This window comes from Coniosporium apollinis (assembly GCF_000281105.1).
Source record: "Coniosporium apollinis CBS 100218 chromosome Unknown supercont1.47, whole genome shotgun sequence".
In the NCBI taxonomy this organism is placed as follows: Eukaryota; Fungi; Ascomycota; class Dothideomycetes; genus Coniosporium; species Coniosporium apollinis.
This window is the reverse complement of record NW_006913309.1, coordinates 155,660-181,063: the sequence shown is the minus strand read 5'-3', so window position 1 is coordinate 181,063 and position 25,404 is coordinate 155,660. Positions and strand designations below refer to the sequence as shown.

The 25,404-nt window shown below is 54.8% G+C and overlaps 11 protein-coding genes across 11 annotated transcripts; 5 read left to right on the top strand and 6 right to left on the bottom strand.

Annotated features, from left to right (window-relative positions):
• Nucleotides 1–166: 166 nt before the first annotated feature.
• Nucleotides 167–2,027, top strand: W97_07990 (uncharacterized protein; the record flags this gene model as incomplete). Its single annotated transcript, XM_007785859.1, has 2 exons — nt 167–1,794; nt 1,847–2,027. The coding sequence occupies 2 exons, from the start codon at nt 167–169 to the stop codon at nt 2,025–2,027; spliced, it is 1,809 nt and encodes a 602-aa protein (XP_007784049.1).
• A 67-nt stretch (nt 2,028–2,094) lies between these two features.
• W97_07989 (uncharacterized protein) lies at nt 2,095–2,893 on the bottom strand (the record flags this gene model as incomplete). The annotated part of the gene is made up of 3 exons (XM_007785858.1): nt 2,095–2,181; nt 2,277–2,479; nt 2,530–2,893. The coding sequence occupies 3 exons, from the start codon at nt 2,891–2,893 to the stop codon at nt 2,095–2,097; spliced, it is 654 nt and encodes a 217-aa protein (XP_007784048.1).
• Nucleotides 2,894–4,304: 1,411 nt separating this feature from the next.
• W97_07988 (uncharacterized protein) lies at nt 4,305–5,317 on the bottom strand (the record flags this gene model as incomplete). The annotated part of the gene is made up of 2 exons (XM_007785857.1): nt 4,305–4,465; nt 4,546–5,317. The coding sequence occupies 2 exons, from the start codon at nt 5,315–5,317 to the stop codon at nt 4,305–4,307; spliced, it is 933 nt and encodes a 310-aa protein (XP_007784047.1).
• Nucleotides 5,318–6,045: 728 nt separating this feature from the next.
• Nucleotides 6,046–7,718, bottom strand: W97_07987 (uncharacterized protein; the record flags this gene model as incomplete). Its single annotated transcript, XM_007785856.1, has 2 exons — nt 6,046–7,095; nt 7,143–7,718. The coding sequence occupies 2 exons, from the start codon at nt 7,716–7,718 to the stop codon at nt 6,046–6,048; spliced, it is 1,626 nt and encodes a 541-aa protein (XP_007784046.1).
• A 458-nt stretch (nt 7,719–8,176) lies between these two features.
• W97_07986 (V-type proton ATPase subunit D) lies at nt 8,177–9,398 on the bottom strand (the record flags this gene model as incomplete). The annotated part of the gene is made up of 3 exons (XM_007785855.1): nt 8,177–8,260; nt 8,310–9,205; nt 9,257–9,398. The coding sequence occupies 3 exons, from the start codon at nt 9,396–9,398 to the stop codon at nt 8,177–8,179; spliced, it is 1,122 nt and encodes a 373-aa protein (XP_007784045.1).
• A 1,797-nt stretch (nt 9,399–11,195) lies between these two features.
• W97_07985 (uncharacterized protein) lies at nt 11,196–13,330 on the top strand (the record flags this gene model as incomplete). Its single annotated transcript, XM_007785854.1, has 5 exons — nt 11,196–11,387; nt 11,463–11,726; nt 11,783–11,901; nt 12,074–12,605; nt 12,659–13,330. 5 exons carry the CDS (start codon nt 11,196–11,198, stop codon nt 13,328–13,330), a joined length of 1,779 nt encoding a protein of 592 aa, XP_007784044.1.
• Nucleotides 13,331–13,996: 666 nt separating this feature from the next.
• Nucleotides 13,997–14,931, bottom strand: W97_07984 (uncharacterized protein; the record flags this gene model as incomplete). The annotated part of the gene is made up of 3 exons (XM_007785853.1): nt 13,997–14,293; nt 14,443–14,675; nt 14,751–14,931. The coding sequence occupies 3 exons, from the start codon at nt 14,929–14,931 to the stop codon at nt 13,997–13,999; spliced, it is 711 nt and encodes a 236-aa protein (XP_007784043.1).
• A 2,075-nt stretch (nt 14,932–17,006) lies between these two features.
• W97_07983 (uncharacterized protein) lies at nt 17,007–17,633 on the bottom strand (the record flags this gene model as incomplete). The annotated part of the gene is made up of 1 exon (XM_007785852.1): nt 17,007–17,633. The coding sequence occupies one exon, from the start codon at nt 17,631–17,633 to the stop codon at nt 17,007–17,009; it is 627 nt and encodes a 208-aa protein (XP_007784042.1).
• A 1,587-nt stretch (nt 17,634–19,220) lies between these two features.
• Nucleotides 19,221–19,905, top strand: W97_07982 (uncharacterized protein; the record flags this gene model as incomplete). The annotated part of the gene is made up of 2 exons (XM_007785851.1): nt 19,221–19,294; nt 19,365–19,905. The coding sequence occupies 2 exons, from the start codon at nt 19,221–19,223 to the stop codon at nt 19,903–19,905; spliced, it is 615 nt and encodes a 204-aa protein (XP_007784041.1).
• Nucleotides 19,906–20,300: 395 nt separating this feature from the next.
• On the top strand, nt 20,301–20,807 carry W97_07981 (uncharacterized protein; the record flags this gene model as incomplete). The annotated part of the gene is made up of 1 exon (XM_007785850.1): nt 20,301–20,807. The coding sequence occupies one exon, from the start codon at nt 20,301–20,303 to the stop codon at nt 20,805–20,807; it is 507 nt and encodes a 168-aa protein (XP_007784040.1).
• A 2,223-nt stretch (nt 20,808–23,030) lies between these two features.
• Nucleotides 23,031–24,415, top strand: W97_07980 (uncharacterized protein; the record flags this gene model as incomplete). Its single annotated transcript, XM_007785849.1, has 3 exons — nt 23,031–23,215; nt 23,275–23,587; nt 23,639–24,415. 3 exons carry the CDS (start codon nt 23,031–23,033, stop codon nt 24,413–24,415), a joined length of 1,275 nt encoding a protein of 424 aa, XP_007784039.1.
• Nucleotides 24,416–25,404: the final 989 nt, after the last annotated feature.

The following is a 25,404-nucleotide window of genomic DNA, read 5'->3' as shown; positions in this document are numbered from 1 at the left end:
TCTACGATGAACACCTCCCGCATAATGAATCACGGCGACGAGTATGAGGCGATGGGTCACCACTCTCCGTCGTATTCCAGCATCATGTTCGAGCTACAGTCATAAATCGAGCTTGCGTTTCCTTCCCTCGCCATACCGAAGCAGCTCCACGTCCACGAAAGTCATCATGGCCGACAAGCAGCAGGCTTCAACGACAGATTATTCCTCCTGGAGCAACTCCCGCCTCATCGCGCACGTCACCGAGCTCGAAGCCCGGCTCAAAGCTTCCAACGAGCGCTTCTCCTCCAACGGTGTCTCCCACGCATGCACCACCACCACCATTGCATCCGGCATTCCAACTGCCCCGGACGCACCGCGCGCTTGCCGAAAGCCCAAGAAACCCCCCACCCCCTTCGACCCAAGCAGATACACCACCCGCCTCATCGCTCTCAAGTTCGCGTACCTAGGCGGCCGCTACAACGGCTACGAGCATCACGCGAATAACACCACGCCGCTGCCGACGGTAGAGGAGGAACTATCTCGGGCGCTGCGGAAGACAAGGCTAATCTTCCCGCGGGACAAGGACGGCGGATTCGTGGTGGATGGCAATGGGGAGGGATCCGAGGGGGGCGAGGTGAACTGGGAGGGGTGCGAGTACTCGAAGTGCGGAAGGACGGATCGGGGGGTTAGTGCTTTTGGACAGGTTGTTGGGATCAGAGTGAGGAGTAATCGGCCGCTCCGTAGCGAGAGGGACAACAGCAGAGAAAGCCCCATGGCTGGAATAGCGGACGCTGAGGCCGCAGCAGCAGCAGCCGAATCGGGCATCGAGGAGTCACAAGAAGATGCTGAAAAGATAGAAGCGTCATTCGACCCCATCAACGACGAGCTCCCCTACCCAAGCCTTCTGAACCGCGTCCTCCCACCCGACATCAGAGTCCTAGCCTGGTGTCCCAACCCACCGCCCGCTTTTTCCGCCCGCTTCAACTGCAAAGAGCGACGATACAAATACTTCTTCACCAACCCTGCTTTCCTGCCCACAAGCGACGCCTCAGCTACCAACGGTGCCCATATCCGCGAGGGCTACCTCGACATCGAGCGCATGCGCGCCGCAGCCAAGTTACTCGAGAGCCTGCACGATTTCCGGAACCTGTGCAAAGTCGACCCCGCGAAGCAGCTCACGAACTTTCAGCGGCGCATTTTCCACGCCGACATCGAGGAGATCAGCACGCCGCCTCCTTCCTTCCTCGCAGATGCTCCTGGCAGCGCTCTCGCCCCGGTACCGCCTTTGTCGTCATCAGCAGCCCAGCCAAAACTCTTCGCCTTCATCCTCCACGGCTCCGCCTTCCTCTGGCACCAAGTCCGCCACATCGTCGCCGTCCTCTTCCTCATCGGTCAGGGGCATGAGCCCGTCACTCTAATCTCCGAGCTCCTAGACATCGACAACAATCCCCGGAAGCCCAAGTACGAAATGGCAGCCGCCTCGCCGCTCGTGCTATGGGATTGCATCTTCCCCGAACCCTTTGTTGATGAGAGAGGCGCGACTGCGGAAGGGCAGGAGGCGCGGAGCACGGAGAGCAGACCTGATGCGCTGGAGTGGATCTATGTGGGTGCGGGCGGTGGGGGTGTTGAGGCGGGGAGGTCGGAGGCGGGGAGGTCGAAGGCGGAGGGGAAGAAGGCGCTTATGGAGGATTTGTGGGAGGGGTGGAGGAGGAGGAAGATGGATGAGGTACTGGCCGGTAGTCTGTTGGATGTTGCTGCGGGGCAGGGGCTCCGGCAAGATGGGGCCAGTGGCAGTGAGGTGTACAGTCGGGGAAGGTAAGTTGGTCCATCCGAACAGGCTGAGTTACTGGTGCTGACTGGTGGATAGGAGTACGAGAGTCTTCGACGGCGGTGATACGGCTAGGCTTGCCGGGAACTATATCTCGGTTATGCAGAAAGAAAAGATGGAGAGCGTGGAAGTCATCAATGCGAAGTATGCTGCGAAGAAGGGGCTGGATCAGCGAATTCTGCAGGCGCGGCGGGCAACTGAAGACGATGGCGATAAGTGAAGACGAAATCGCGATCTGTTGGATATCACGTGTATGGCTGGTCTCGTGGCGGAAGGGACCACAAATGTCATGCTTTCGCTGCAGCTGGCTCGTAAAGACAAGCCCGCGCGCCTCTCCACACCGTCTCCAGTATATGCCGGTTGGGCAGAAGCGTCTACATTACTCTCATCAGCCACCAGATTGCTTCTTATGCACGCTCGGGTGGATATGGCATAACAGCGGCTGGGTTGTCTGTGACTCGTAACTTACAGGAAACACAACCACAACATCTTCCTCCCCCTGCACCACAATAGCGAGATAAAACCTGACCTCAAACCCCTTGAACGCCTCGTGAATGAAGATGTCTTGTATCGCGGTCGTGGGGATAAACCGCGTTGTCGGCGTTGAGAGGTACGTGGGCGAGGAGCTTGAGGTCTGTATACCGAGCCCGCGGAGCACGAGGAGGGACTCTTCTGAAGAATAGTGAGCCGGGTATGTTGTAGGAGCGCAATGCATGACAAACCAGTATACCCCCTCCTCGTAACTGCCCACCCACCTATCATAGTTCCACCCACAACCCACGTCCAGCTCAGCCCTCGCGCCGCCCATCCCGCCATCTGCCCCACCGGACTGCTCAGCACCATGTCTTCATACCATGCCGTCTCTCCTAAGCCCTGCGCCTCGTCCCCACCGCGCTGCCTCCACTTCGCCCAGAAAAGAACGATGATGGCGATTCCGACTATTACACGCAACAGGAGGGCGAGGTAGTGCAGGCTGCGCGCGAGGAGGGTGTGCGATGGGGACCGGGTCGAGACGGTGAAGAGGGTTGTGGAAGGCGTTGGGGCGGTGGTGTGGAGGGTTGGTGGATGAGATGAGGAGGGAAACATTGTGAACCGCTAGAAGTGGGTGTTGGTGTGGGAGGCGGAGGGGAGTGCGGTGGCTGTGATAATGGTGATGGTGGTTCTGATGGAAGTTCTCAAAGTTCGAGGGTTAGGGTTCACAATGCAGGGACTGGGCGTGCGGGACGGACCGTAGCACGCGATGCGCAGGGGCTGTCCCGGCTAAAGAGCTCTGCTTTCTATTTCATCATGCTTTCCATGTGCACAGTGCCAACTGCCACGAAGTGATCGCTACAAGCCCATTGTACGCGCAAAGCTGCCTAGTCCCTCCCAGTACCTTCGATCCCTATTTCGCCATCTACTTAACATTCACCCAGTTCTTGTCCACGCCTATAAGCACTCTTCGCAGCTTCTACGTCAGACTCCGTAAGCCATACCGGCCAGCTCTCATACCCTTGCGCCTCCCAAGCCATCACGTAGTTGATGGCGAACTCTAGAAGAGCGGCTCTCGTAAAAGCTGCTTCGGCTCGGAGGAAATCTTCGTCGGTCATTGGGTCCACCGGACATGTAGGCTGCGAAAACAAGTGCTTAGCATGTTTCCAACTGGGGTGGCTTTTAATTAGAGTATCGAGCCCGTTCTTGCCTCAAGGATGATAGCAGCAGGATCCATTGAGCTCAATGGCAGTGGCACTGCTGTTGCGCCTGCGGTGAGTAGGCCAAGCAGGAGGATGGGGAACTTCATTGTGGTTATTTGGAGCTGAGAATGGAGTTTCGAGGTTTCGGGACGTAGATATTGAGGCGATGGGTGCGCGTGAGTTGAGAGAAGTGGGGAGGGCCGGTTGAAGATATATTCGCTATATCCGTGTCCGCTTAGACAATGTTCGTTAGAGTCCACTATTGTGTGGAACGCTAATGTTGCTACCATGGATTACTCTTCCCACGCACTGGAATCGGTGCTTCTTACATGGAGTGGTTACGTGGCCTCAAAATCAGGATTCATTATTGGTAGGTGCCCGCTTCTTGCTCCAAGCCAAGTATATGGTTTTAAATATGGAATAGAAAAATGAAACGCAACGAAGAGTTCGGAGAGTAGCATGACGGGTAGCGCTCTCAGAGAATGTCAATCAAAAAGACAAGAATGCCTAAGAGAAGGCATGAATAATGCCATTGCCTGAAGAGACAATGTGTATGTCTCTTGAATTTTGAGGTCGCCGCTGTCGAAATGCTCCGCCCTCAGATCAGAACGTCGAAGGCTACTCTGCTGATCGCCCCTGTAGCCAGTCCCTCCCGTCTCCACCTTTGCCCTCATCAATACCTCATCAAGGCGATTGCCGCTTGTCAAACTCTTTCTGAACACCGGCGCTTCCGTGCTCTGAAGGGGCTGATTTATGGCTTGGTCCCAGAGAGAGACACTGTATCTTTTTAGAACCCGTTTCAAGAGACGCGGTCGAATGACATCTCAGTCTCCAGTGTCCAATTCCAGGTCAAGCTGCACACCGTTGCTGACACCGTAGTCCTCCAGCGTCAGCTGATCCTTGAATGGCCGCTCGCCCTGCCTCTTGAGCATGATCTCGTGCGGCTGGCGTCCGATGCGGCCGGCGACCTGGGCTTTGAAGAGTTCTGCGTCGAACAGTCAGTAACCGTACGTACTTGATGACCAATGGCAGCAACGCAAGGGATTGATGAACAGGAAAACCTACTTATCGGATCACTCGCCAGACACGGAATCGCCGCCTTCGTACCCAGCCGGTCGTTCACATACACAATGATCATCGGCTCGCCTGACGCCGCGGCGGGCGCAGGTTGCGCAGGCTTCTTCTCCTCGCTCCTCTTTTTCCCTTTTCCTTCCTTCCGCTCAGGCCTATCGCCGTCAGTCTTCCTCGCCCCATCTCTCCTCTCATCCTGCCTATCCCTTTCCCGTTCGTCTCTTCCATTCCAATACCTAGCGCCCCGCTCCTCCCCGCCTCTCCGTCCCCCATCCTCATCCCTCTCCCTCTCCCTCTCTCGATCGCGATCCCTGCCCCGATACGGCGACCGTTCACGCCTATATCCCCGATTCAGCCGTCCGTCTCTGCCGTCATCCTCGTTTCTAGGTTCCTCGTCCCGACGTGGCTTTTCTTTCCACCGGAATCCTCCTCCTCCTCCGCCGCGTTGGGAGCGTTTCGCTGGTCTGGCGTCTCCTTCGCGGTCGCGGCGGGGGCTGCGGGAGCGCGAGCGGCTGCGGTGGGGGGAGCGAGAGCGGGAGTTGGGGCGGGGTGGCGGTGATGGCATTTCTGAGGGAGCGTTGTTGAGAGGTTGTGGGGGGTATTGCGACTTGGGTTGGCTGTCGGAGCAGTGCTGACTGCTGTGAGAGTTGAACGGCACGTGACTGGGCTCGGCCTTGGCGTCACCACTGCTCGGGACTGCTGGATTTCGCGACAGGTGCAGATCTGTTGCGCCGAACATAGGTATATACGGGACTTGGTGTCGCATAGCGACATCTTCTGAGGCGACGTGTTATTTCACAGCCGCTGTAACGCCGATTGTGCAGCAGCAGGAAATCGGCAGCCTTAGGCTCCCAATATGCCGCCTTCCCAAAGCAGTAAATCACCATCTGCGCAGAACGACAACTGCGGCTTGTTGCATTGCAGATCGGCTCGGCTCGGGACGGCGCGTATTTAGCGGCCTTGCGTTCGACGAATTGGCGAGTCGCTAGAGCGCGAGCAGTACGAATGGGCTGAGGGATGATTATGTACCTGAAGATCACGGGGACAGCGCTGTGGTTGGGATTGTTCTTTTATGTAGTATTAGTCAGGCTAAATCAACTGTGTGCATCGGGCATAATTCGCAGTGTGCAAGAGAAATTTTCCGGTGGTAGATATGATGAGCGGGAGGCGTGATGGCTCGGGTGAGGCTCATACTCCCGATGCATGGGAATGGGGACCTTTCTTAGGTGCTTCGGCGACGTCACGGCTCAATTCAAAATACTGCGTACTTGTATCAGTACCGAAAGTCGAATAGAGGCTGGATTGTAAGATACAGGAGAAAACAACGTTCAAAAGCACTAGCATAGAGTGGTGTTAAGCAACGGTGATAGCGATAGCACAGAAGAGGATCAACACAGCGCCTAGCTAAACCCAGAAGCACACAAACAAACATATCCGACCTGTCGCGGGTAGATTGTCCGTCCAGTGTCGGCGTTCCAATAGCGGAGGTGGGGCCTAATAACGGCGTGGCAACCTTACACCACACACTGATCCATCATCCGAGTCGACCGTGAACGAGTCTCTCCGCTGAGGCGCCGCCGCAAGCCGAGTCACCTCGTCGCGCACCATCCGTGAAGTCGTCGGCCTCAGATACGGACGGCCATTCCTCAAGCCATGGTTGTGCAAGTGCCTAGCAGGATCCACCGACATACCCATAACCAGATCGACGATATCTTCCCTGCTGCCCTCATCCCGTGCCCTATTCATCGCCTTGACGGCTCTCTTCCTCATCTCCTCAATCTCAACCCTCTTCATACCATCACAAGCCAGCCTATGCACCAGCTCGTCGAGCAGCACGTCGATAACGTCGACGCCCGCATCCGCCGCCCTCGCCATTCGCAGCCGCGTCTCCTTCCACAGCCGGCGATGCTCAGGAATCTCGCCCTCGCGAGCCATGACGTGTGGGATGGGGAGGGCGTAGTCGTCCGGCTTACTTACTTCGGCAAAGACGACGTGCTCGGGGAGGTACCGATGGGGCAGCCACTCGGTTTGGAAGTTGTACTCGTAGAACTTGTACGCGTCGACGGGGTTGCCGAACAGCGTGTAGGTCATCAGCTTTCGCTGCCCGGCTGACACGGAGCGGTTGTCGAGGAAGTCGCGCCGGTATGTCTCGGCTTCCTTGTCGATGCGTTGGAGGATGTCTACGCGGTATTGGTACCCGTCGAAGAAGGCGCTGAGTTCCTCATCGAATTTCTTTGACAAAGAGCTTGTGAGGGTGTACGGCAGCATCGTACGCAGGTCATACTCCTGTTCAGGAAGCGCGCCGGGCTCGTAGCGAGCGGGCTTGGTGTATCCCTTGATGAAGAATTTGTATGCTTGAAGAGGACTGCCGCGGTTAAACTCAAGGGCGAACTCACGTGCATCGTGAAGGAGCTCGGGATGGCTAGCGAGGAGCAGGTCGATCTCAACGAGGAAGGTTTTCGCAATGCGACGGCTAGAGAGGTACTGGAGAAGTTCGGGATCGTTGGCAGGTGCCAGCTTCTGGAAGTTCGAGTACTTTCGCGGCTAGATTTCGTCAGCTTAGTTCGCTTCAGAATCGTCCAGCAGCTCACGTAGCTGTACAACGGTCGAAGCGATGGATCTGTGGAAGGCTGGACTTGGCCGCTTCCCAGATGCTCTTCGTGCTTGATGAGCATCGGCTCATACGGCTGCCATGGCTGCCGAACGCTGCTAGGAGAAGGCAGAGCTGGCCCATTCTCGGGCTGGAAGCCTGGAGCTGGCTCGGGACGAGGCTGCTGTTGCTTCTGTCGCTTGTGAGGCTCTTTCGTGGGCTGGCTGACGTGACGCCGTTTCGCGTTGCTTCCGAGAGGCTCGGCGTTGGCTCCTTTGCCAGGTGGGATGAGCTGGGGATCCGAGCCATTTCGCGGGGTGCAGTCTTCGGACAGATGGCCCAGTCCGCCGCAGGCAGAGCAGATGCTGTTCGGAAGGTCGTCCTCGATCTGGCCGAGCCGGCTTGGATGGATCATGGCTTGGTGAGGTGCAGCACTTGTCGTGCCGTCGCTCGCTTCGATGCAGTCCTGTGAGAAGTGGCCGCGGCCACCGCAGGCGAAGCAGATGTGGTCGACTGGGTCCACAAACCGTGGAGGCCTGCGGGCGTGAACTGCGGCCCAGTTGGACGCGTCATCCATCTTGCGACAGACGACGGTGGTTTGGCTTTCGTGAGAATAGCGAACAGAGAAGACTCGTACAGTCACGGTAAGTGTGTAGTATGCCGACAAACAATAAAAGCTGTGAGATGTTGAGGATGATATGGCAGGCGAATCTGCGCAGAACTCGCAACGCGTTTCTCACGCTGCAACAGGAAAGCGTACCGCGTTGCCAGTTTACTCAGGTAGCCGCGCCTCCCACCTTGTCTGCTCTCGCCTGCATCGACTCTGAAGGAAACCTCGACACGCACGATTGGGTGATCTGAGAGAGTCTGGCAGGTAGCACTCATTGCAGGAAGATTACGGAAGGTCAAGCCGAAGGCATTTTACAGATAGATGCCCGTCAAGTCATAGGAATCAAAGCCTCACAACGCCGAACAGCTGCGCATAGCAATACATGGACGCCAATATGTACATAACCGAGACCCAGCCCTCGAAGATCAGAACACGCTAATGTAGTTCCCGATCCTCTCCTTCTGGTTCTGCGCTATGCACTCAGCTATCCACGTGATGTTCCGGATTTCCTGTGCATCGTTAGCCCACATTCGCATCGGACAGACACCTCAAACTCACCTGCTCCCGCAGCTTGACCCACGCATAGACAACTGCATGTGTGAACTGTCGCGTAAAGGCCAGCTTCGATATCTCGCACTCCTTCTGATAGAACATGTCTTCCAGGCTTTTGCCCTCACCGCCAGCGCCGCCGGACATGTTCCCTACAGCCGAGCCACCGCCTTGGTTCAGGCCAGTCTGGTCAAAGAAGGTCTTGTAATCTGATACTCCCTCCACCGCAATCCTCACACCTTCCACATCATCCGCTCGCGATAGCATGAGTGTACCTTCGGGGTGCAGCCGCCCAAAGTTGGGATACAGCTTCTTTCTATCCGCCTTGCTCAGTTCCGTACCGAACGAATTGAGCGTGATATTGATGCTTCTCCTGTCCGCCTCAAACTCCAGCACCTCGCTCATGACCTCCGCAGTCGGCGTCCCCCTGACATCCGGGTTTGTGTTTACCCAGTTGTGAAAGTCCTCGAGATAATTCTTGTACAGCGTGTTGCGGACGATCTCGATGTTCAGCTCGTCCAGATCTTGATGGCTGAGCGAGCCCTTGAAGTACGGCGCCAGCGGTGTCTCGATGAGGACCGAGTTGTACAGCTCCTCGATGTTCGTCGCCACGCACAGCACCGGCATCGTCTCGAACCAGCCGAGTGGGTGACATCGCTCTAGTAGTTCGCGCGTGTCTCGTTCGTGCAGTGTACCAGTGATGAGGAGCGCGACGTTGTCGATCATATAGCCGTAGGTAAGGTACTCCATGAACTTAGCGAGAGATCCGGTGGCGTTCGCTTGGAGGTATCGGAATTCGGAAACGAGCTTCTCGGTAAGCTTGTTGGCGAGGGCGGAAGTGGACGGGTTTGGGGGCAGGGCTGCCAGGAAGTCGCCATAGGCTGGGCCGAGCTGTAGCTTGACATCTATGCGCTGTCAGCGCGATGTGGAGGGGCTGATGACCCGTTCTCTCGCACCATCGATGGTCTCGCATTGTGTCAAGTTGCTGTAGGCCTGGCTGGTTAGGAGGCTGTTGCGGTAGCCACGGACGATGCCTTCTATGTAGCTGCGGCGCGTCAGTAGATGGTCTTCAAGCTGTCGCGGCATATGCGCACCCATTATTGACGTTATACAGCATGCCCTCCATGATGCCGACTGAGGGTGGTCGAAGAGGGGACAGGGTAGGTATTGTTGTCTGGCGTCAAGGTGGTTATCATGCAACGACGCTTTGCGGCGACATCTCGATGACAAGCGCGGCCGCCCAAGCTTCCCGCTGGATGATCCCTGTCCGCCAAGGCTGAATTAGACATCGCACATCACTTGCATTCTTCTATACAATGCTGAATAGCCTAACCGCTGCGCTCGCTGTGCACCGTGTGACAAGTAGCCGTGACCACAGTTGAAGTGAGCGCTGCACATATGTATTCCTGTTTACTAGGTTGGCGGACTCGTTAGAGGCTTTACTATAGGAGAGCCCACGCCGGTCGAGTACTCGTTAGTCAAGAGCAGTGGAGTCGCTCTACAACCACTTTCTATACTGCTGATGGTGCGAGAGTCCCTGCTTGTCGCTAAGAAAGAGCGGCTAGTCCACTTGCAGAGGAGAGGCTAAGCATAAGCTATTGATTGCCTTCTCGCAAGACAAGTTCTAGCGAGAAGGAGGAACACACAGTCTGTGAGGCAGAACAACTTGATGATACAGCATCCAGCTCCATGGTGCCTGGCGTCGACAAGACACAGCCATGAATACGAGTAGCTTCGAGCTATTGGGCAAGATCTTCTCAATAAACCAACCCCAAACCCTTACACAGGAGTCCTGTGAGGAAGACTACAGCCATGGCGCGGTTCTGCCCAGGGGAGGTTACCTTCCTGTGTTGAAACCTCGGCGATTGGAGCAAGGTTCACCCACTATCACATTAGACATCAGATCACTGTTCGTCATGACCTTACCGGAGCTCTGAGGTCTGATGATTAAAAAGAGGATCCTTTCATGGACATAAATGCGCTATCCTAGCAATCTGTTTAGGGCAGTGCGGTAAGACCGACAACCTTCTCGGTGAGAACCGCACCCGCCTTCTTCCTCCATTCACTTTTAGGCAGATCTTTTGGGCGAGCATCAGCATGGTCCCACGACATAGAAACATGAAGCTCGGGGTTGAGGACATCCGGCTCCATGGAGGCGGATACTTAGGTAGGTCCCGAACATCCTCGCTAGTCAGTCGCTCCAGATGTGGCACCGAGGACAGCGTTACGATCTGGCATGGACTACATTGCAAGATCTAGCCCTACTCTCCGCATGGCGATTCGTGACTGGACGATAGTCCAGATGGGCGGATCTGCTGTTGCCAGTGGCCCGGAAATGACCAGCCTGGACAGATTATTCCCGGTGCTCCCATGCTCGTAACACAGCGCACTGTTCTATTTCCAAGGCCATAGGGGACATCCATCGGGCTACCCGAGAGGCCAGAACTTCAGACAAGCGACTCGTTGATCAATGTGGTTTCAAGATTGAAGAAGTCGGCGGGTCTTCGGTTGGTTGCCGACCTTCCCCGTGGAGAGATCTGCGCTAGCACACGCGGTGCGGGGAGGAGCCGATGCATCCTTGCCAGGCGCAGTGTCACTCCGCAACGACCTCCGGAAACCTTTACGCGGCTCTCTTCTCCTGCGCCGAGTCGTTTGTTGATTGGCGTTTCCAGCCGCCAATATCGCTAACAATGGACTGTTCTCGACACTGCATGTGCCCTAGAACGAGACAGCCAGAGCCCTCCTGAATCATGTTATGCTGTTAAGTCCAGGTAGGATATTAAAGCTCCGCTTGTCCTCTTTATCTCCCTGTCACCGGTAGCCAGTTTCATTGCAAGCTACAAAGCTTCCTCAGAGTCCTTTCTTGAGCCGTCCTGTCACCCATCAACTGACAAGATGGAGGAACCCAAATCCACAGGCATCTATATCGAGAACGTAGCAGTAGCGCACGACCAGGGCATCCATCACGTCGGACTGCATGCTCATGAGATCCATCACGATCTTGTAGCCGCTGAGGCGGTTGGTGGCCACGTAAATGATCTCCCGAAGGGCTACTACTGGAGTCCCAGCTTCATTGGCACGTTTGTTGTGAGTATCTTCCAGCCCGACGAGCTGGCCTTGACACACAGCTATGAGATGGGATAAGCGCTGATACGATTGCAGGCGACATGCTTAGCACAAATATCTGGCTACCTCGGCTGGGTGCTTCCGGCAAATACCATCTCCCTAGTGATTGCCTCCTTGGGCCCCTCGCCCAATGCCATCTGGCTCGGCGTGTCCTGGACTACTGGTGCTGCTGTTGGATTTGCGCTTGTGGGCAGGCTGTCTGATATCTTTGGCCGACGATGGTTCTTCACGTCAGTAACGGTGATGGCTCTGATCGGCAATATCATCGGCGCTTCCGCACAGAGCGTGAACATGTTAATCGTAAGTCTTCTACTATTATAGTGTGTGTCCACACGACGCTGACGTCTGCGCAACAGGCAACGAACGCGATCAACGGCCTAGCCGCAGCCGGCCAACTTTCCTTCTTCGTCGTCATCAGCGAGCTCGTCCCCGACAAAAACCGCGGGCCCTGGAACGCCGTGGTCCTCACGACCAGGTATGTGGATGTTACGCTTAGCGCAATGTTTTCCTCTCGCGTTTTGTCAGAATCAGCCGTCTCCGCTGTTTGTACTCGACTGCTCTCCGGTATTTTGCCACACGGGTTGCACTTTTGTAGTACCTTTTGTGAACCACCACGAAACATGGATCAACGAAGCTAATTTCTCCAGCTTGCCTTTTGCCGTATTCGGCCCCCCTGTGGCTCGCGCCCTCTACGAAAATACAGCTCTTCAATGGCGCTGGGCCTACATCCTTGGCATCATTGTAAACGGCATTGCCACCATACTATACCTGATATTCTACCACCCACCAACCTACGAGCAGCTCCACGTAGGCGGCAAGACGAAGATGCAGCAACTGAAGTCTCTCGACTGGCTGGGGATCTTCCTCTTCACCACCGGTCTCACCGTGTTCCTGATCGGGCTCAACTGGGGCGGCTCGGTGCATCCGTGGAAGTCGGGACACGTGCTCGGTGCTCTGCTCGCCGGTATTGTAACTCTGACGCTCTTCTGCGTCTGGGAAGCATACTGCAACCTCGATTATCCGCTTATTCCGATGACCTTGTTCAAGAGCAGGGAGTACAATTGTCTTGTAGCCTGTGCTTCCATCGGATGCATGATCTACTATGCTGGCGGCATCATTTGGCCGACTATGGCTGGTGCACTGTTCACGACTGACATCACAGACGTCGGTTGGCTCTCGGTAAGTGCATTGCATCCCTCACAGTACACAACGCGATACTGAGAACGACACAGTGCGCAGTAGGCGGCGGTCTCCTCCTCGGCCAGATCATGGGCGGTTTCGGCGTGCGCTTCATCCCCAAGATGAAATGGCAAATGACGATAGCCTCGGTGTTCATGGTCGCCTTCGTCGCCGCGCTCGCCTCCAGCACGGAGTACACGCGCACGCGCACCGTCGCCTTCTTGATCCTCGGCACCGTCTCCGCGGGCTACATCGAGAACATCACGCTCTCGACCTTCGGCCTCATCTGGGACCCTGAAGACATCGGTCTCTCTGCCGGGGCCGCCGGCGCTATCCGGACGGCTTCCGGCGCTATTGCTGCGAGTATGTACTCCAGCATCTTGAACACGGAAATGGCGAAGCACCTTCCGCGGTACGTCTCGCCCGCCGCAGCGGAAGCGGGTCTTCCTGAGGCGAGCCTGCCAGCGCTGTTCTCGGGCATCACGGCGGGGTCTTTCGCGGGAGTGCCAGGAATCACGGACGAGGTTGTTGTGAGCGTGGGACACGCGGTCAAGACTGCGTACTCGATGGCGTTCAGGACCGTGTTTCTTTGCACGCTACCGTTCGGGGCGATCATCCTGGTTGCGGCGGTGCTGAGCCCGAATGTAGAGAAGTATCTTACGGATGGAGTGGCGAGAAAGTTGCAGGGTGCGGGCAAGAAGGATGAGAAGGCCGGAGAGGTATGAGCAGTGTGTCGCTGGATCGAGCATTGTCTGTAGGTACCGGAGCGGTCAGATACTGTTCGAAGAGAGCAACGAAGCCACCGAGACCATTGTAATATTCATTACATGCTTGAATTGTTACGAGGTAACATAACGCGATTCCTGGCCATCGCCAGTTCTTCTGTGTCCGGGCTTAGACTAAGTAACGCCTTGGAGCCCTACACATCACTTGTGGTAAGACAAGGCAACATCATGCGAAACAATCCTCAACACTGTGCTCCCACACTAGAGTACCTAGTAAGACCTATGAGAAAAGCTCAAATACGAAATTTGTGAGCCAGCTGCCGCCAAGAACAAGCCTCTCTTTTGCGGCATAGTGGCGTTCTGTTATGGGTCGATACCCTACTCCGACCAAGCGTTTCACACAACAGCTGAACATGAGTTGAGGGAGAGCTGAAGGACCTCGAGCATTTCAAGTTCAAGTAGGCGCGCTTGTGCTCCCACAGATGAAACGCTCAGGGTCTAAGGCACAAGCCAGGTGCAAAAGAGAGGCAAACTGAGTCCTTCGAAAGCTATCGCCCCGCATCAATGTCCAGAGTGTGAGGTACCCTAATATAATAGCACCAAAACAACTCCACACAAAAAGTAGAATCGACTCATCAATCCCACAAACACCTCCGTCAGCTGCTTTCAAGCTGGACACTGCACCGGCAAAACTTGTACACCGCTCTCCGTCTTGAACAAGGCTATTTCTTTCTCGCGTCTGCGCACCAATGCCTGTGACACTTGGCCGTTCACGAGCCTCCACTTTGGCAGCTCATCTGCTGCAACCGTGTTGGGATCCTCTCCCGCCAGCAGCCGTATCACCAGCGTACTGCCCCGCATGTTACCGCAGCCGACGTTGAACGTCCACGATGCCAGCGCTCCGTACTGGTTCTCGTTCAGTGTGACGCTGCCGAGTTTTGCAGTGAGGCAATCACGGTACGTCTGGGGCGCGGTCAGTTCATGATCTCTTTATACCTCTCATCTCGTGAAATCAAGAAACTTGGTTTATTCGCGATGCCGGCGGGTACCCAGGAGCAGGGTATCCAGGTGCGGGAGGGACCAGAAACGGATGGGTGCATTATGTTACTTACCCTAAGGTCCTGCAGCATCAGCTCGGTCGCCTCCACTTCGGTAATGGGCGGGGAAAGCCCCGCGCATTCCGGCTCATTACACTGGTGGCCGTAACCGATGGCGGCCTTGTTGACATCGAGGTAGGGTGTCGCACTGAAACCCTCCAACTCCTTGAGCATGATGATCGTGCCATCGTTCACGGTCGGGCTTGAGCATGTGCAGCATTGGATGTTGGCGGCGCCAGGGCAGTGACCTGCGGTAATGACCGTAAGCAAACCTCTGCACTCTGCCGAGAACATCGGCTAAGAGGGCAAGTGTGCAAGCTTACCGGCCTCAGAAGTGCCCCCTTGTGCGTTGCATTCGGCGGTGGAGATACACGTGCCGAGCTGCCCGGAGTTGAAAGTGCAGGAGTCGGCTCGCTCGAAGACGCCGGATTCTCCGACAGGAGCAGCGGAAACAAAAGAGGTGGCAGACAGGGCGAGAGCCAGGAAAACGGAGGTGGTGTACATGATAGAGATTGATATGATTAGAGGCCAATAGCTGATTCTTGTGCGTCTTTGATGCTGGGAACATAAGGAAAATGCAGAGAAGAGAGTGGTTTTTATACTTGCTGGCTCATTGCGTCTTCTATCTCGCACGTGAGGGACGCACAGAAACTCCGGTATTGTCCAGCTTTCAGTCCTACGCTCGCCCGTCAGGCAAGAGACGAATCATCATCTTCCGATCCTCTTCAATCAAAGGGACTAGCGATACTCAGGAGACTGCGGAGGCTATACATAGCTGCGACCAGTAATGATGCGTACATGAAGACACAATGGGGTTTCAGCTTCAGGTCTCACATCGTTGAAAGGTACGTTCTGACTGCAAACTCCAATCAGATTCCCTTTCGGCAGCTCATCAGGCACTGCTTGTAATAGAAGCGTCTCTAGGACCCTACCACCAGAGTTCGAGCTGGACCCGCCAGAATCTATCTGGTTGTTTCATACGATGACTGGTTGGTTGACTTCTTCAGCTTCCGCGGGTTAAGATGGATAGTGCTGCTACCTAAACACGCTCTAGGGGATCTGTGGAGGCTGTGCACGGTTTGACAGATCGTTCTACACGGAGTGTTGGAGGGTTCGTCAGCTACAGGGCTAGATATCTTCGGGCACGGAGTCAGACTAAGTCGAGCCTTAAAGCCTTACGTATCACGTGTGATAAGATAAGGTGAGATCGCCCTAGGGAGTTCTCAACATCACGGTATACCCCAGGACCTACGAGGAGGCAACCTATGCATTCACCTTGTCTACTCCGTCCGCCCTGTCCGTCATCTATAAAAAGACGGTCCAAGCAACCTCGGTCTCTTCAACGCACAGCTGAGAGCGAGTTTGTGTAGACGAGTCGTCCATCCTTGTCAGACGGCCAAAGGATGACCCTGTGCAACCTGTCCAGTGTTTACGCTCAGGGAACTACGATAGGTTCAATGAGTAGGAGATCGGCGACGTGGCTCATCGCAGCTGATCTATCTGGATGTTTCACTGGAGCGAGCAAAGGCGGCATCTCACCTTGCTAACATGGACCTCTTACGAAGTTTGGCTTTGAAAATTGCTTGCCAGCTTAGAGCAAAAGCTGCTGCCAACGCCTCGGATTCACATAACTACTACGGAAACCTGGGATGATACAGATTATTTTCCTATATCTACATTATCGCCGCAGAAAGAATCTCGAAGGTATCCGCGCCAGGTGACTGCCGCCGTATTCTGTCCGGATGGCAAGCTGGTCCCGTCTGCATCCATCGACTGGTCGCCAGGCTCGGGACCTCAATGGCAACACAATCAGGCGCAGGGTCTCGCCAAACCCCTATCTCTTTCAGTCGACCTAAATATCAATATGCCGGGACTGTTCCTACAAGTAGAGTTGGGGCCTGCCGACGCCTCGTGTTTGGTCAAGTTCCAGCCGTACCGGGTCTTTCTCTCGCAATCTCAGCTACTCTAAATAGCTCGTCCCGCTCGCCTTACCACCCTTTTGGCAAGTCAGCTATTCAACGGCTGACTTCAATCCGTGACAGGAGCAGCGAGCTGAGCGTGCCGCACTCAGTCTGAAAAGTCAGCGCCCTCGCCTTGCATTGCTCGCCTTAAGCGCCATGGTCAAATGCTGTTTTGAACCCAGAGCAAAGATTCATTGCAAAGCGTAATTACGAAGAGTCATGGCGAGCAAAAATGTGTCAAAGGACTTAGTCGAAAAGAGTCAAGCACAATTCACAGAGATCGATTACGTTGAAGCAATCTGTCTACCTAGGCATGCCTGATGTAATTTCGTCGACTGACATCCCCTAAAGTTCATACTCTTACTCAGACGATGTTCCAAGTACTTGATATCTGGTCAACAGGCTTTGGAAGCCTACAGGAGTGCTCTCCGGGAAGTACTTCCTCCATGCAGCAGCATCGACAGTTTCACAATCCAGCGCTTTCAGCGGCTCCAGCAGAGGTAGGAACCAAGCCATAACCACGTGAACGGCGCTTGGGCGAGAAGCTACGGAGTGTTTTGCCGAGGACGTGGGCAAGCTTCTGACGTTTCGAGCGAATCTCCGCATCCCCCCAAGAGATCATGAAGCTGTTCCTCTCGGACTTGCTTCGTTGCTATGTTCACCGTTAGCTTGAGTTCCCAAATCAGCCTGGATGGGTGAGAAGGTACAATGAGCCATTTCATCGATCTTCGCCTTGATCTCCTCGCGACTGAGATCAGATGCAAGTAGCGCCGCCACGAGATAGCGCACAGGCTTTGGCCAACCAGGCCCTTGGTCGAATGTAGGCTCAGCGAAGATCTCACGACCCTCTAAGACCATATTCACGACTTCGTAATACGTCTGCTGCGTGATCCCACGTGGATTCGCAAAGCCTGCGAACGTGTCGAAATCCCACTCACTGCAGCGCTTGCCCTGGGGGAACTTTAGGGACGCTTGCTTGATCAGCATGTCGGCTTGTTTCATCTGTCCGTTCCTGAAGTCCAGCATTCGGAGAAGACGTAGGAGCTGCCCCTCGTCCGTCATGGTGCCACGCACGCACTGTTCGATTTTGCCTTGGATCATAGTTTGAGAAGCCGCATTGGAGGGACCGGGAAAGCTGTCCATGTAGTCCATTCCGAGCTTTGCAACACGACTCCGCAGTGAGCCGGTACTTCCTCCTGATATGTCACTAGGTGCTTCCTCAGGCTCGAGTTGCGAGGACGGCATGGCGATACCGTTAGTACTGAAGCGTCCTTGAGTCGGTGGGTGTGATTCTTCGAAGCAGTGGCCGTGAAGCAAGCCTCAGGCAGGATTGTTGACGGAGGATGGAGGGAGGACAACAGCAGGCTGATGCTGAGGATGCAAGAGCGAAGAGGAGGAAAGGCGGAATGCTGGAAGAACTTATCTTAAGTCGAGCAGCGCCAAGAACGAGGCGATGTACAAGCCACCGTGGAACGCACTCAAGGAAGTTGCGGTTGAGGTATCAACTAGGCAAAGCAGGAACCATGGACGAAGCTTCGTGCCAAGCACACCATAGAAGTTACGAGTGCTGTTGTCTATTTGTCGCTACTGCCAAGTTAAAGTAGGTCGGTAACATGATGCGCGTACGCGAGGGAAATGAAGATGTGGAATGTCTTTCTAAAACTTGACAGTCTGTGTGTAAGACAGAACATAACATGGCACAAGGATGACAATAATCGCCGGACCCGGATATCGCCAAAATATACTATCTTCACCATACTTTTAAAGTTCTTTTGATCTTACGGTTTCGTCTCTAGTGATAGCTCAGACATGATTATAAAGGCTATATACGCTGCCCTATGCCTAGGCTCCTGGCTTAGCTCTATCATCGTACGTGACGATACAGCCCTCAATCGGTCGTAAATGTAGTGTCGCACCAGTTTATAACCCCTTGAGTCCGGCGATTTTTGTCCTGCAGGTACATGGGCAGGAGCCTGTTAGTGATATGTGACATGTAGTCGCCGTCGGTATCTTCTGACTTTGACATTCTCTTCCACTTCGGTGAAATCACTCTTCCTTGAGTCCAGATTAGTGAACGGAGTTCATGTAAAGCAGGGATCGAGTGCTGTCAGAACTCTCATCATGAGATGTCAACTGAAGAACTCGAGTCCCAGATTCTGCTCAAGCTGGCTAAGGACGACGATGGAAGGGTAACAAGATTCTCTTGCTGTCTTTGAAAAGCCTCTTCCCACCCCGTTGACCAAGGCTCTCTGTACTGGGTTGTTAGACCGGAGACGCTAAGCTGAGAATATACAACAGCTTGATACTGCTCTTCCCGCTGATTCTCTGTGTCGTGGAAGTAGGGAACGAGCGGAGCAGGTCCATATTGAAACAAGGCGTAAGTAAACTCTCTCTAAGGTATCACGCTGGTACAGGCTCGTTCTTGAAATGGGATGGAATGGGGTCGTTTGGACTGGGGATTGAGCCAAGCTTCGTGACCAAGACCGCCGGCTCACCTTGGGGAGAAGAATCGCGGGACTCGGAAAACAAACAGGTCTTCGTTCAGCTTAAGTTACGGATAAAAGCAATCTCTTGTAGCATACTGCTTCACAAGCTCCACGCCATGGTTAGAGGTGGAACGAAAAGAGTAAATCTCTGTGAAAACGTGGCAAGTTTAACGGATTCCATTGATTTTGGGCGATTGGCAAGTCCGGCGATTGATGTCACCCGCGTGCGGCTCAACCGTGAACCGAAGAGGCACGTTAACTATAACTACGCCATCCCAGCAAGAGAGCACCAAAGCAATCCATCTCTCAGCACAGTCTTTGGTGCTGGGTTGACCGTCTGTACGAAATGGCCCTCGACATCCCCGAAGTCAAGATCCTCCTCCTCGGCGACGCAGAAGTTGGTAAGTCGACCTTCCTCTCGTACGTCCTCACACCATCGTCCTCTCACCTTTCCCACTACCTCCTCCTCACTAATACCAAACTACCCAAGCCGTCTCACCCTCGGCGCCCACTCCCACGGCGGCGATGACCTGCCACCCTACGTCCTCCCCGCCCTCCGCGACCTAGACCAGCCCTTCACCTTCGACATCCGCATGTACAACCGGCCCTACCGCTTCCTCTTCTATGACACCGCGTCGCCGGAGAACTACACGCTCCTCCGCCCCGACTTCCTGATCCTCTGCTTCGACATCACGCGCCGCGAGACGCTGTTCGCCCTCTCCTCGCACTGGAAGAAGTTGGTCGAAGGACACTTCAACTACGATGAGGCACTGCCGGTCATGGTATTGGGTCTGAAGCGGGACTTGAGGAGGGAGTGGAGCGAGGAAGAGAGGGTCAATAGGGGAGGCAGTGTTATGCCGCAGGAGGGGCTGAGAGTTGCGCAGGAGATGAGGTGTGATCGCTATGCGGAGTGTAGCGCGTTGACGGGGAAGCTGTGCAGGGAGGTGCTTGAGGATGTGGCGAAGACGGCGGCGAGGACGACGACGGAGAAAGGGGCGAAGAGTGACGGCACCGCATGCTCTGTTATGTGAGTAAGATTTGGGAGGGTTTCTCTTGGGTCCTTGCCGCTTCAGTAGGTTTGTAATCTTCAGTGTTCTCCGTCCATATCCTTTGGTCTTCACCTGTAGTCTCATTTGACAACTGGCCTTCCGCCATTATCACGCAAGTTCACTTTTCGCGACTTTCACGTGTTTTCATCTACTCTAATCAGTCAACCCAAAATTGGATGCATAAAGAAATGACCTTAGACGTCTGCTTCACGAACGTTTCCATTCACCCAACGAAGAAGCCACGAGAGTCAGGCACCGTGTCACAGCTGAAGAATTTCTACCCATCCAAATGTTCCCTTTATAATACAAAACGACCCAAGATGATCATGTGCCTTTACAGAAAACCCCGTTCGACCATCCCCCAGCAGCACTAAGCCATGCCTCATCCCAAAAACGCAAACCGGATCTTCTACCCCTCTTACCACGATCCAATCACATTCTACTCATGCCTAGACCCCAAGAACGCTTTCGCCCACCTGATGGACTGGCTGTACAACAAGCCCAACCTTCCCGACTTCTGGATCGACACGCGCTGGTCCACACACGGACCGCTCGCGCACGCCAATCAGCTGTACTTCATCCCGAACATTCTCCGCGGCGGTGTTTCCGTTCTTTGCTTCCGCAGTTTCCTGGAGGAAGTAGAATGCTTCTTGTGGGTCCGCTGCTCGTTGAAGGGGTGGTTAAGTACGTACGCGGCGCTACGTGATCAGTATGGGATTCCTATGATGATGGTGCAGACGGTCATGCGAAGGTTGGAGCCTGGAACGGTCCGCAGGACGGTGTTTGACAAGGCTGTCGCTTGGCTGGAGTGGCTGGAGCGTGAAGACGAGAGGAACAGGCGGATGTTTCCTGACGTGCAGCTGAATGTGATAGAACGAAGTTGATACTGAAGAAAGAGACGGATGGAATGAAGGGAATTCTGCAGACAACCTTGAGTCACGAAGCATCGAAGTGGGAACAGGTGAGCATTTCAGCGCAAGAGACAGCCCTCGCAGGCAATCAGACAGAACACTCTGACAACACTGAAGCGCACATCGTAAATTCTGCTAGAGAGAGGTTTTGCCGCTGTTTCGGAACTCAGACAGCACGTGTATCCACGCCGTACACCGGCCACGAATCTGGAGACATCCAGCCAGGGCTACAGCAATCATCGGATCTCGTATTTGCATGCATTTCCCATCGCGACTTTGTGCAACGCTTGCAATACATCCCAGGCATTCTACCATTCGTCAGGAAGTTCATAGCCCCCACCGGACCAGTCTGAAATGAGAAGCAGAACGACATACGGAGAAGTCGGCGGAATCATGCCTTTCAGACCCTTCCAACGACCGTCCATCGGGATTCGAAACAGCGCGCTTCGGACCTTTGATCACAAATTCCGCTTTCCAGCTTTTCCCTGGCCAACATTCCGGCGACGCGTGCAAAGCCTGAAACCACGCGGCCCCTTCAGCGTCGAAAGACCTCCAATGCTTCAGGCGGACCGTCCCTCCCAAGCTCCTCACGAAACTAGCAAACCCATCATCCGAATAGCACCACTTCGCCGACGCGTTGTCTCCCGGCCGACTGAAGGCAAGCATGCTTCCACCACCATCGCACATGTCAACGAGCCAGATGAGTTCGGTGTAGTCTAGCGGCAGCGGTGGAAGAGGGTCTGAGACAAACTCCCCGGCATCGTTCGTGAGGGTTGGAGCCAAGAGGTCGCCGTAATGGATGAGCTGGAACGTGGATTGAGGAAGCTGGTCTTTAACTTTGTTCGGGTTGTTACAATGCAGTTTGATTATGAGCCGGGAGCGACCGTGATAGTACGGTTGGTAAGTAGCCATGTTCGTATGATTGGAACGGGATCAGACGCATGTTTTCCGTGGGTTGGAAATCTTTTTGCGGGTGGAAACTGCAGTGCCTTGTTTGTGGCTTCCGCTTTTGTATGACTGAGTCCATTACGTGTTGGAATGATAGACGGTATATCTGATGCCAGAAACCCTCCACCTTCAATCTTTGACTGGCTTCCCAGGGCAGTGATACGCCTTCAGAGCTGTCAATGAATGCACCAGTGCTACCGTAGTTGGGCGTGGCACAAAAGTCATGTTTTCTACAACCTGGAGATCTTTGTCTGAGTGGAAACTGCGGCCCTCGTCCATCCCTTCCTCTTTCGTGTTACTGAATCTATCGGGCATGGAAGGAGCATAGAAAGTAATGCAGTAACTGGAAACAAAACATGTATTGCATTGATTGCACTTTCTTCCCGCCGACAATCGGGCGCAGCCGTCAGCCCAAGACGAGTACAGCTTTACCGGCAACAACGTTAAGTTGTCCAGATCAAAGTGATGTAGGTTTCCTGGTTCATATCTCACCCACGCCGTCCGAAACGACATTCGCCTTTACCACCTCAACCACAAAATCCGACCGAATAACAACCATGAAAATCTCCGTTGCACATTGGGGTTTTCTCAGGCCCGAAGCCTGAGTTTTCGTTCTTTTGTCGCGCTCATGCTTTTGTAAAAAGAAGCTTAGGCGCGGAGACGGAAGCGTAAGAGATTGTTTTTGCGTGAAACGTAGAGAGAGTGGCTCGACTAGTCTCTAAATAACAAACGATAGTAGAGAAAGGATCGCGCCAAGGGCTGTGACGTGCTCCTACTTGACGCGCATTACCCAAGTCACTTCGCTTTACTCGGTTGTCGTGTTGAGTAGAATTTATTGTGATAACTCTTTCCCGAGGATAAAATCATAACGGGGGTTCCCCTCATACTCCTCTGATAGTCCCGCCGATGGTAATCAACATCCTCTGCAGGCCAATTCATGGGACTTGTATCCAAGAGCACGCCGCATCCTGGAGACAGGAAGGAAAGCAAGCCATGCGATGTGCGGATACAGATGGCGCCAACGGGAGCAAAAGCTCTGATCAGATGCAGAAGACGTGAAGTCGCGATATCTACAACCCCCTGTACAGAGCCACGCCGCATCCGGCTAGTGACATCGTCCCACTCTCATCCAAGGTATCATTGACACGCGCCCATTACGCTCGCAGCTGTCAACCGTCACGCTGACCGCGAACCCCGGATGGGTCACGACTTCAATGAGGCCTTCGTTTCCGCACCCTCTTCTTCGTTATGGTGGTGATAGTGGATCTGGACGATGAGGTCCATGATCCTCACTCGGATACCAATGGCTTTGCCAATCTAACCCAGCTACGCCACTCACTAAACGTTGGGAATGCCACCAGTAGCGATGATGGAGACGACGTTCGCCCGAACCCCAACATCAATGGATTCTCGGCCATCCTGAGCTGCTATCCGTATGCTGCTTCAGATACGGACGTACAGACCACCCGACTAACCGCACATTGACAAACAGCATAGTTTCCGAGCTGGCTTCGCACCTTGATTTGAACTCCCTACATGACCTCTCGAGAACCTGCCGACAGTTCCGCGCAAACCTGCTCCAGTACCGCAACCAGCTTGTCACACAAACCCTACGCTGCTCAAATGAGGCTCTCGCACCCAGCGCACGTCTGGGCCGTGAACTGATAGCAGCACACACAGCATGGAGAAGCAACGGCTTAAGCAATGGATCCCTACACCCTGGCCGTATCACGAGCGGCAAAGTAGGCCGCTGCGCACGAGACATGGTCGGCGAATGCCGCAGATGCGGTACGGTCGTCTGTCGAGTACGTTGTCTCACTGCCCAACCCCATCCCCGTCCGCTCACAATCTGGCAGAACTGCACCATTAAACCGCCCTCCTCAACCACTCTCAAAGGCCGCTACAGACGCCTCTGCCGCACCTGCATCCACGCACCGCTTAGCTGCCTCACGTCTCCGCAGTTAGGACAAGCCGCCTGCTCGTCCTCTTCCGCGTCCTTCCCTCCTTCCACCCACGAACCCGACACCTCCTTCACAGCGTCCGCATTCTCCCGCGGCCCCTGCACTTGCACTGAAACAATCTGGCTCTGCGCGACCTGCGGCAATTCGCTCAAGAACGCCGACACATCCTACACGCGCGCGTGGGTCTGGCGAAAGCAATACAGCCACATAGTATGCGGTCTCGGCACGGGCATCGGCGAGGGCTACGAAGGCGTGAAATGCGGGCGCGAAGCCGATTGCCTCGCCTCAAAAGTGGTCGAGCAGGAGATGGTGTGTACGACCGAGGAGCTGGAGGAGATGGAGCGGGAGGCGGCGAGAAGGGAGAGCGAGGGGGGGAGCTGGGCGGGCACAAGCTATTTGATGCAGGAGATTGAGGGGATCGGAGGCGTGGTCAAGAAGAAGGTTAAGCGGAGAGTGAGGGTTGGGGCGGTGGTGAGGGAGCATGAGGACGAGAGGGACACGGGAAGTTACCTGAGGAGGGAGCAGCAGGGTCTGGTCAGGAGCTGGTGTGCTTGGTGTGAGCGGGTGATACCTGGTAAGAAGGATGTTGAAAAAGCGAGGAGTGATACGGAGACGGATTGGTCGTCCTCTGCGAGCTCGGCATCGAGTTCGTCCGGGAGGACTGGCCCATGAGCTGCAAGTAATTTAGGAAGCGGAACAGCACAGATGATGTCTTGCCGTGTCTCACCATTTGGAATTGTTGACGACTTAGCTATCTGCTACGAGGCTTCGGCTCTGCGGGACGGCGCAACGGTGCATGCATCAGGGGGTGGTTTGCACGAGCGGGTTGTTCCGGCACGTGACATGGGCCGGATTTGGAGCCATCACGTATCATTAACTAACCTCTGTCGGTTTCGTTGCCTCGAGGACAAATGCTCCATTGAGTTCAGATTCCTGGCACAGTGCCAGTATCACCTTAGCCGCTTTCCTCTTGCTTAGAAGAGAGCACGCGTTCAAGCCCGCGCATCTTCCAAACATAGCAAATGGTCTATGTGCGCCGGCCTCGCGGACAAACCATCATTCCGTGCTTACGAGCGGGAGCGTCTCGAAGGATTCAAAGCAGCCCCGGCTGTGCACCCAATCTTGTCCCCAATCCCTGTGGCCTCCTCCACCGCTCTGCAGTCGCTGCGGGTGGTAATTAGGGATCGGCATCACCTCTTGTCCCCACTCGCTCTGCAGCGCTCGAGGCGGTATCCGTCCCCATGTGGGGAACAACGCTTGCATCTCATTCGACAACTCCTCAAATAGCGGAACTTACTGCACCTCGCTCTCCTCACATCCAAGAGGCCATGGTTCCGGCCAACATGTGTTGTGCAGAAGAGGTTGGTGGGTGGACGACTCCACCTGCAGCCCGAGCGGTGGCCCAAATTAGGACGCCCTGCATCAGAAACGGCTTCAAACGACCTGCCCCTGCTTCCGGTGTGGCCGTACTCACGGCCACGATGGGCAGCGCAGATGCTCTAAGGCTCTTGGAAGCGCACCATTCTAGAATAGAAGCATCTCGCGACCTGCGACGATCCGTTCGTCACTTGCGGTCAAGCCAAAGTTGGGCTCAGCAACATGGATTTAGATATCTCCGCGTCGGCTGATAAACCATCCGCACGGTCAAGGCCTCGTTGCAA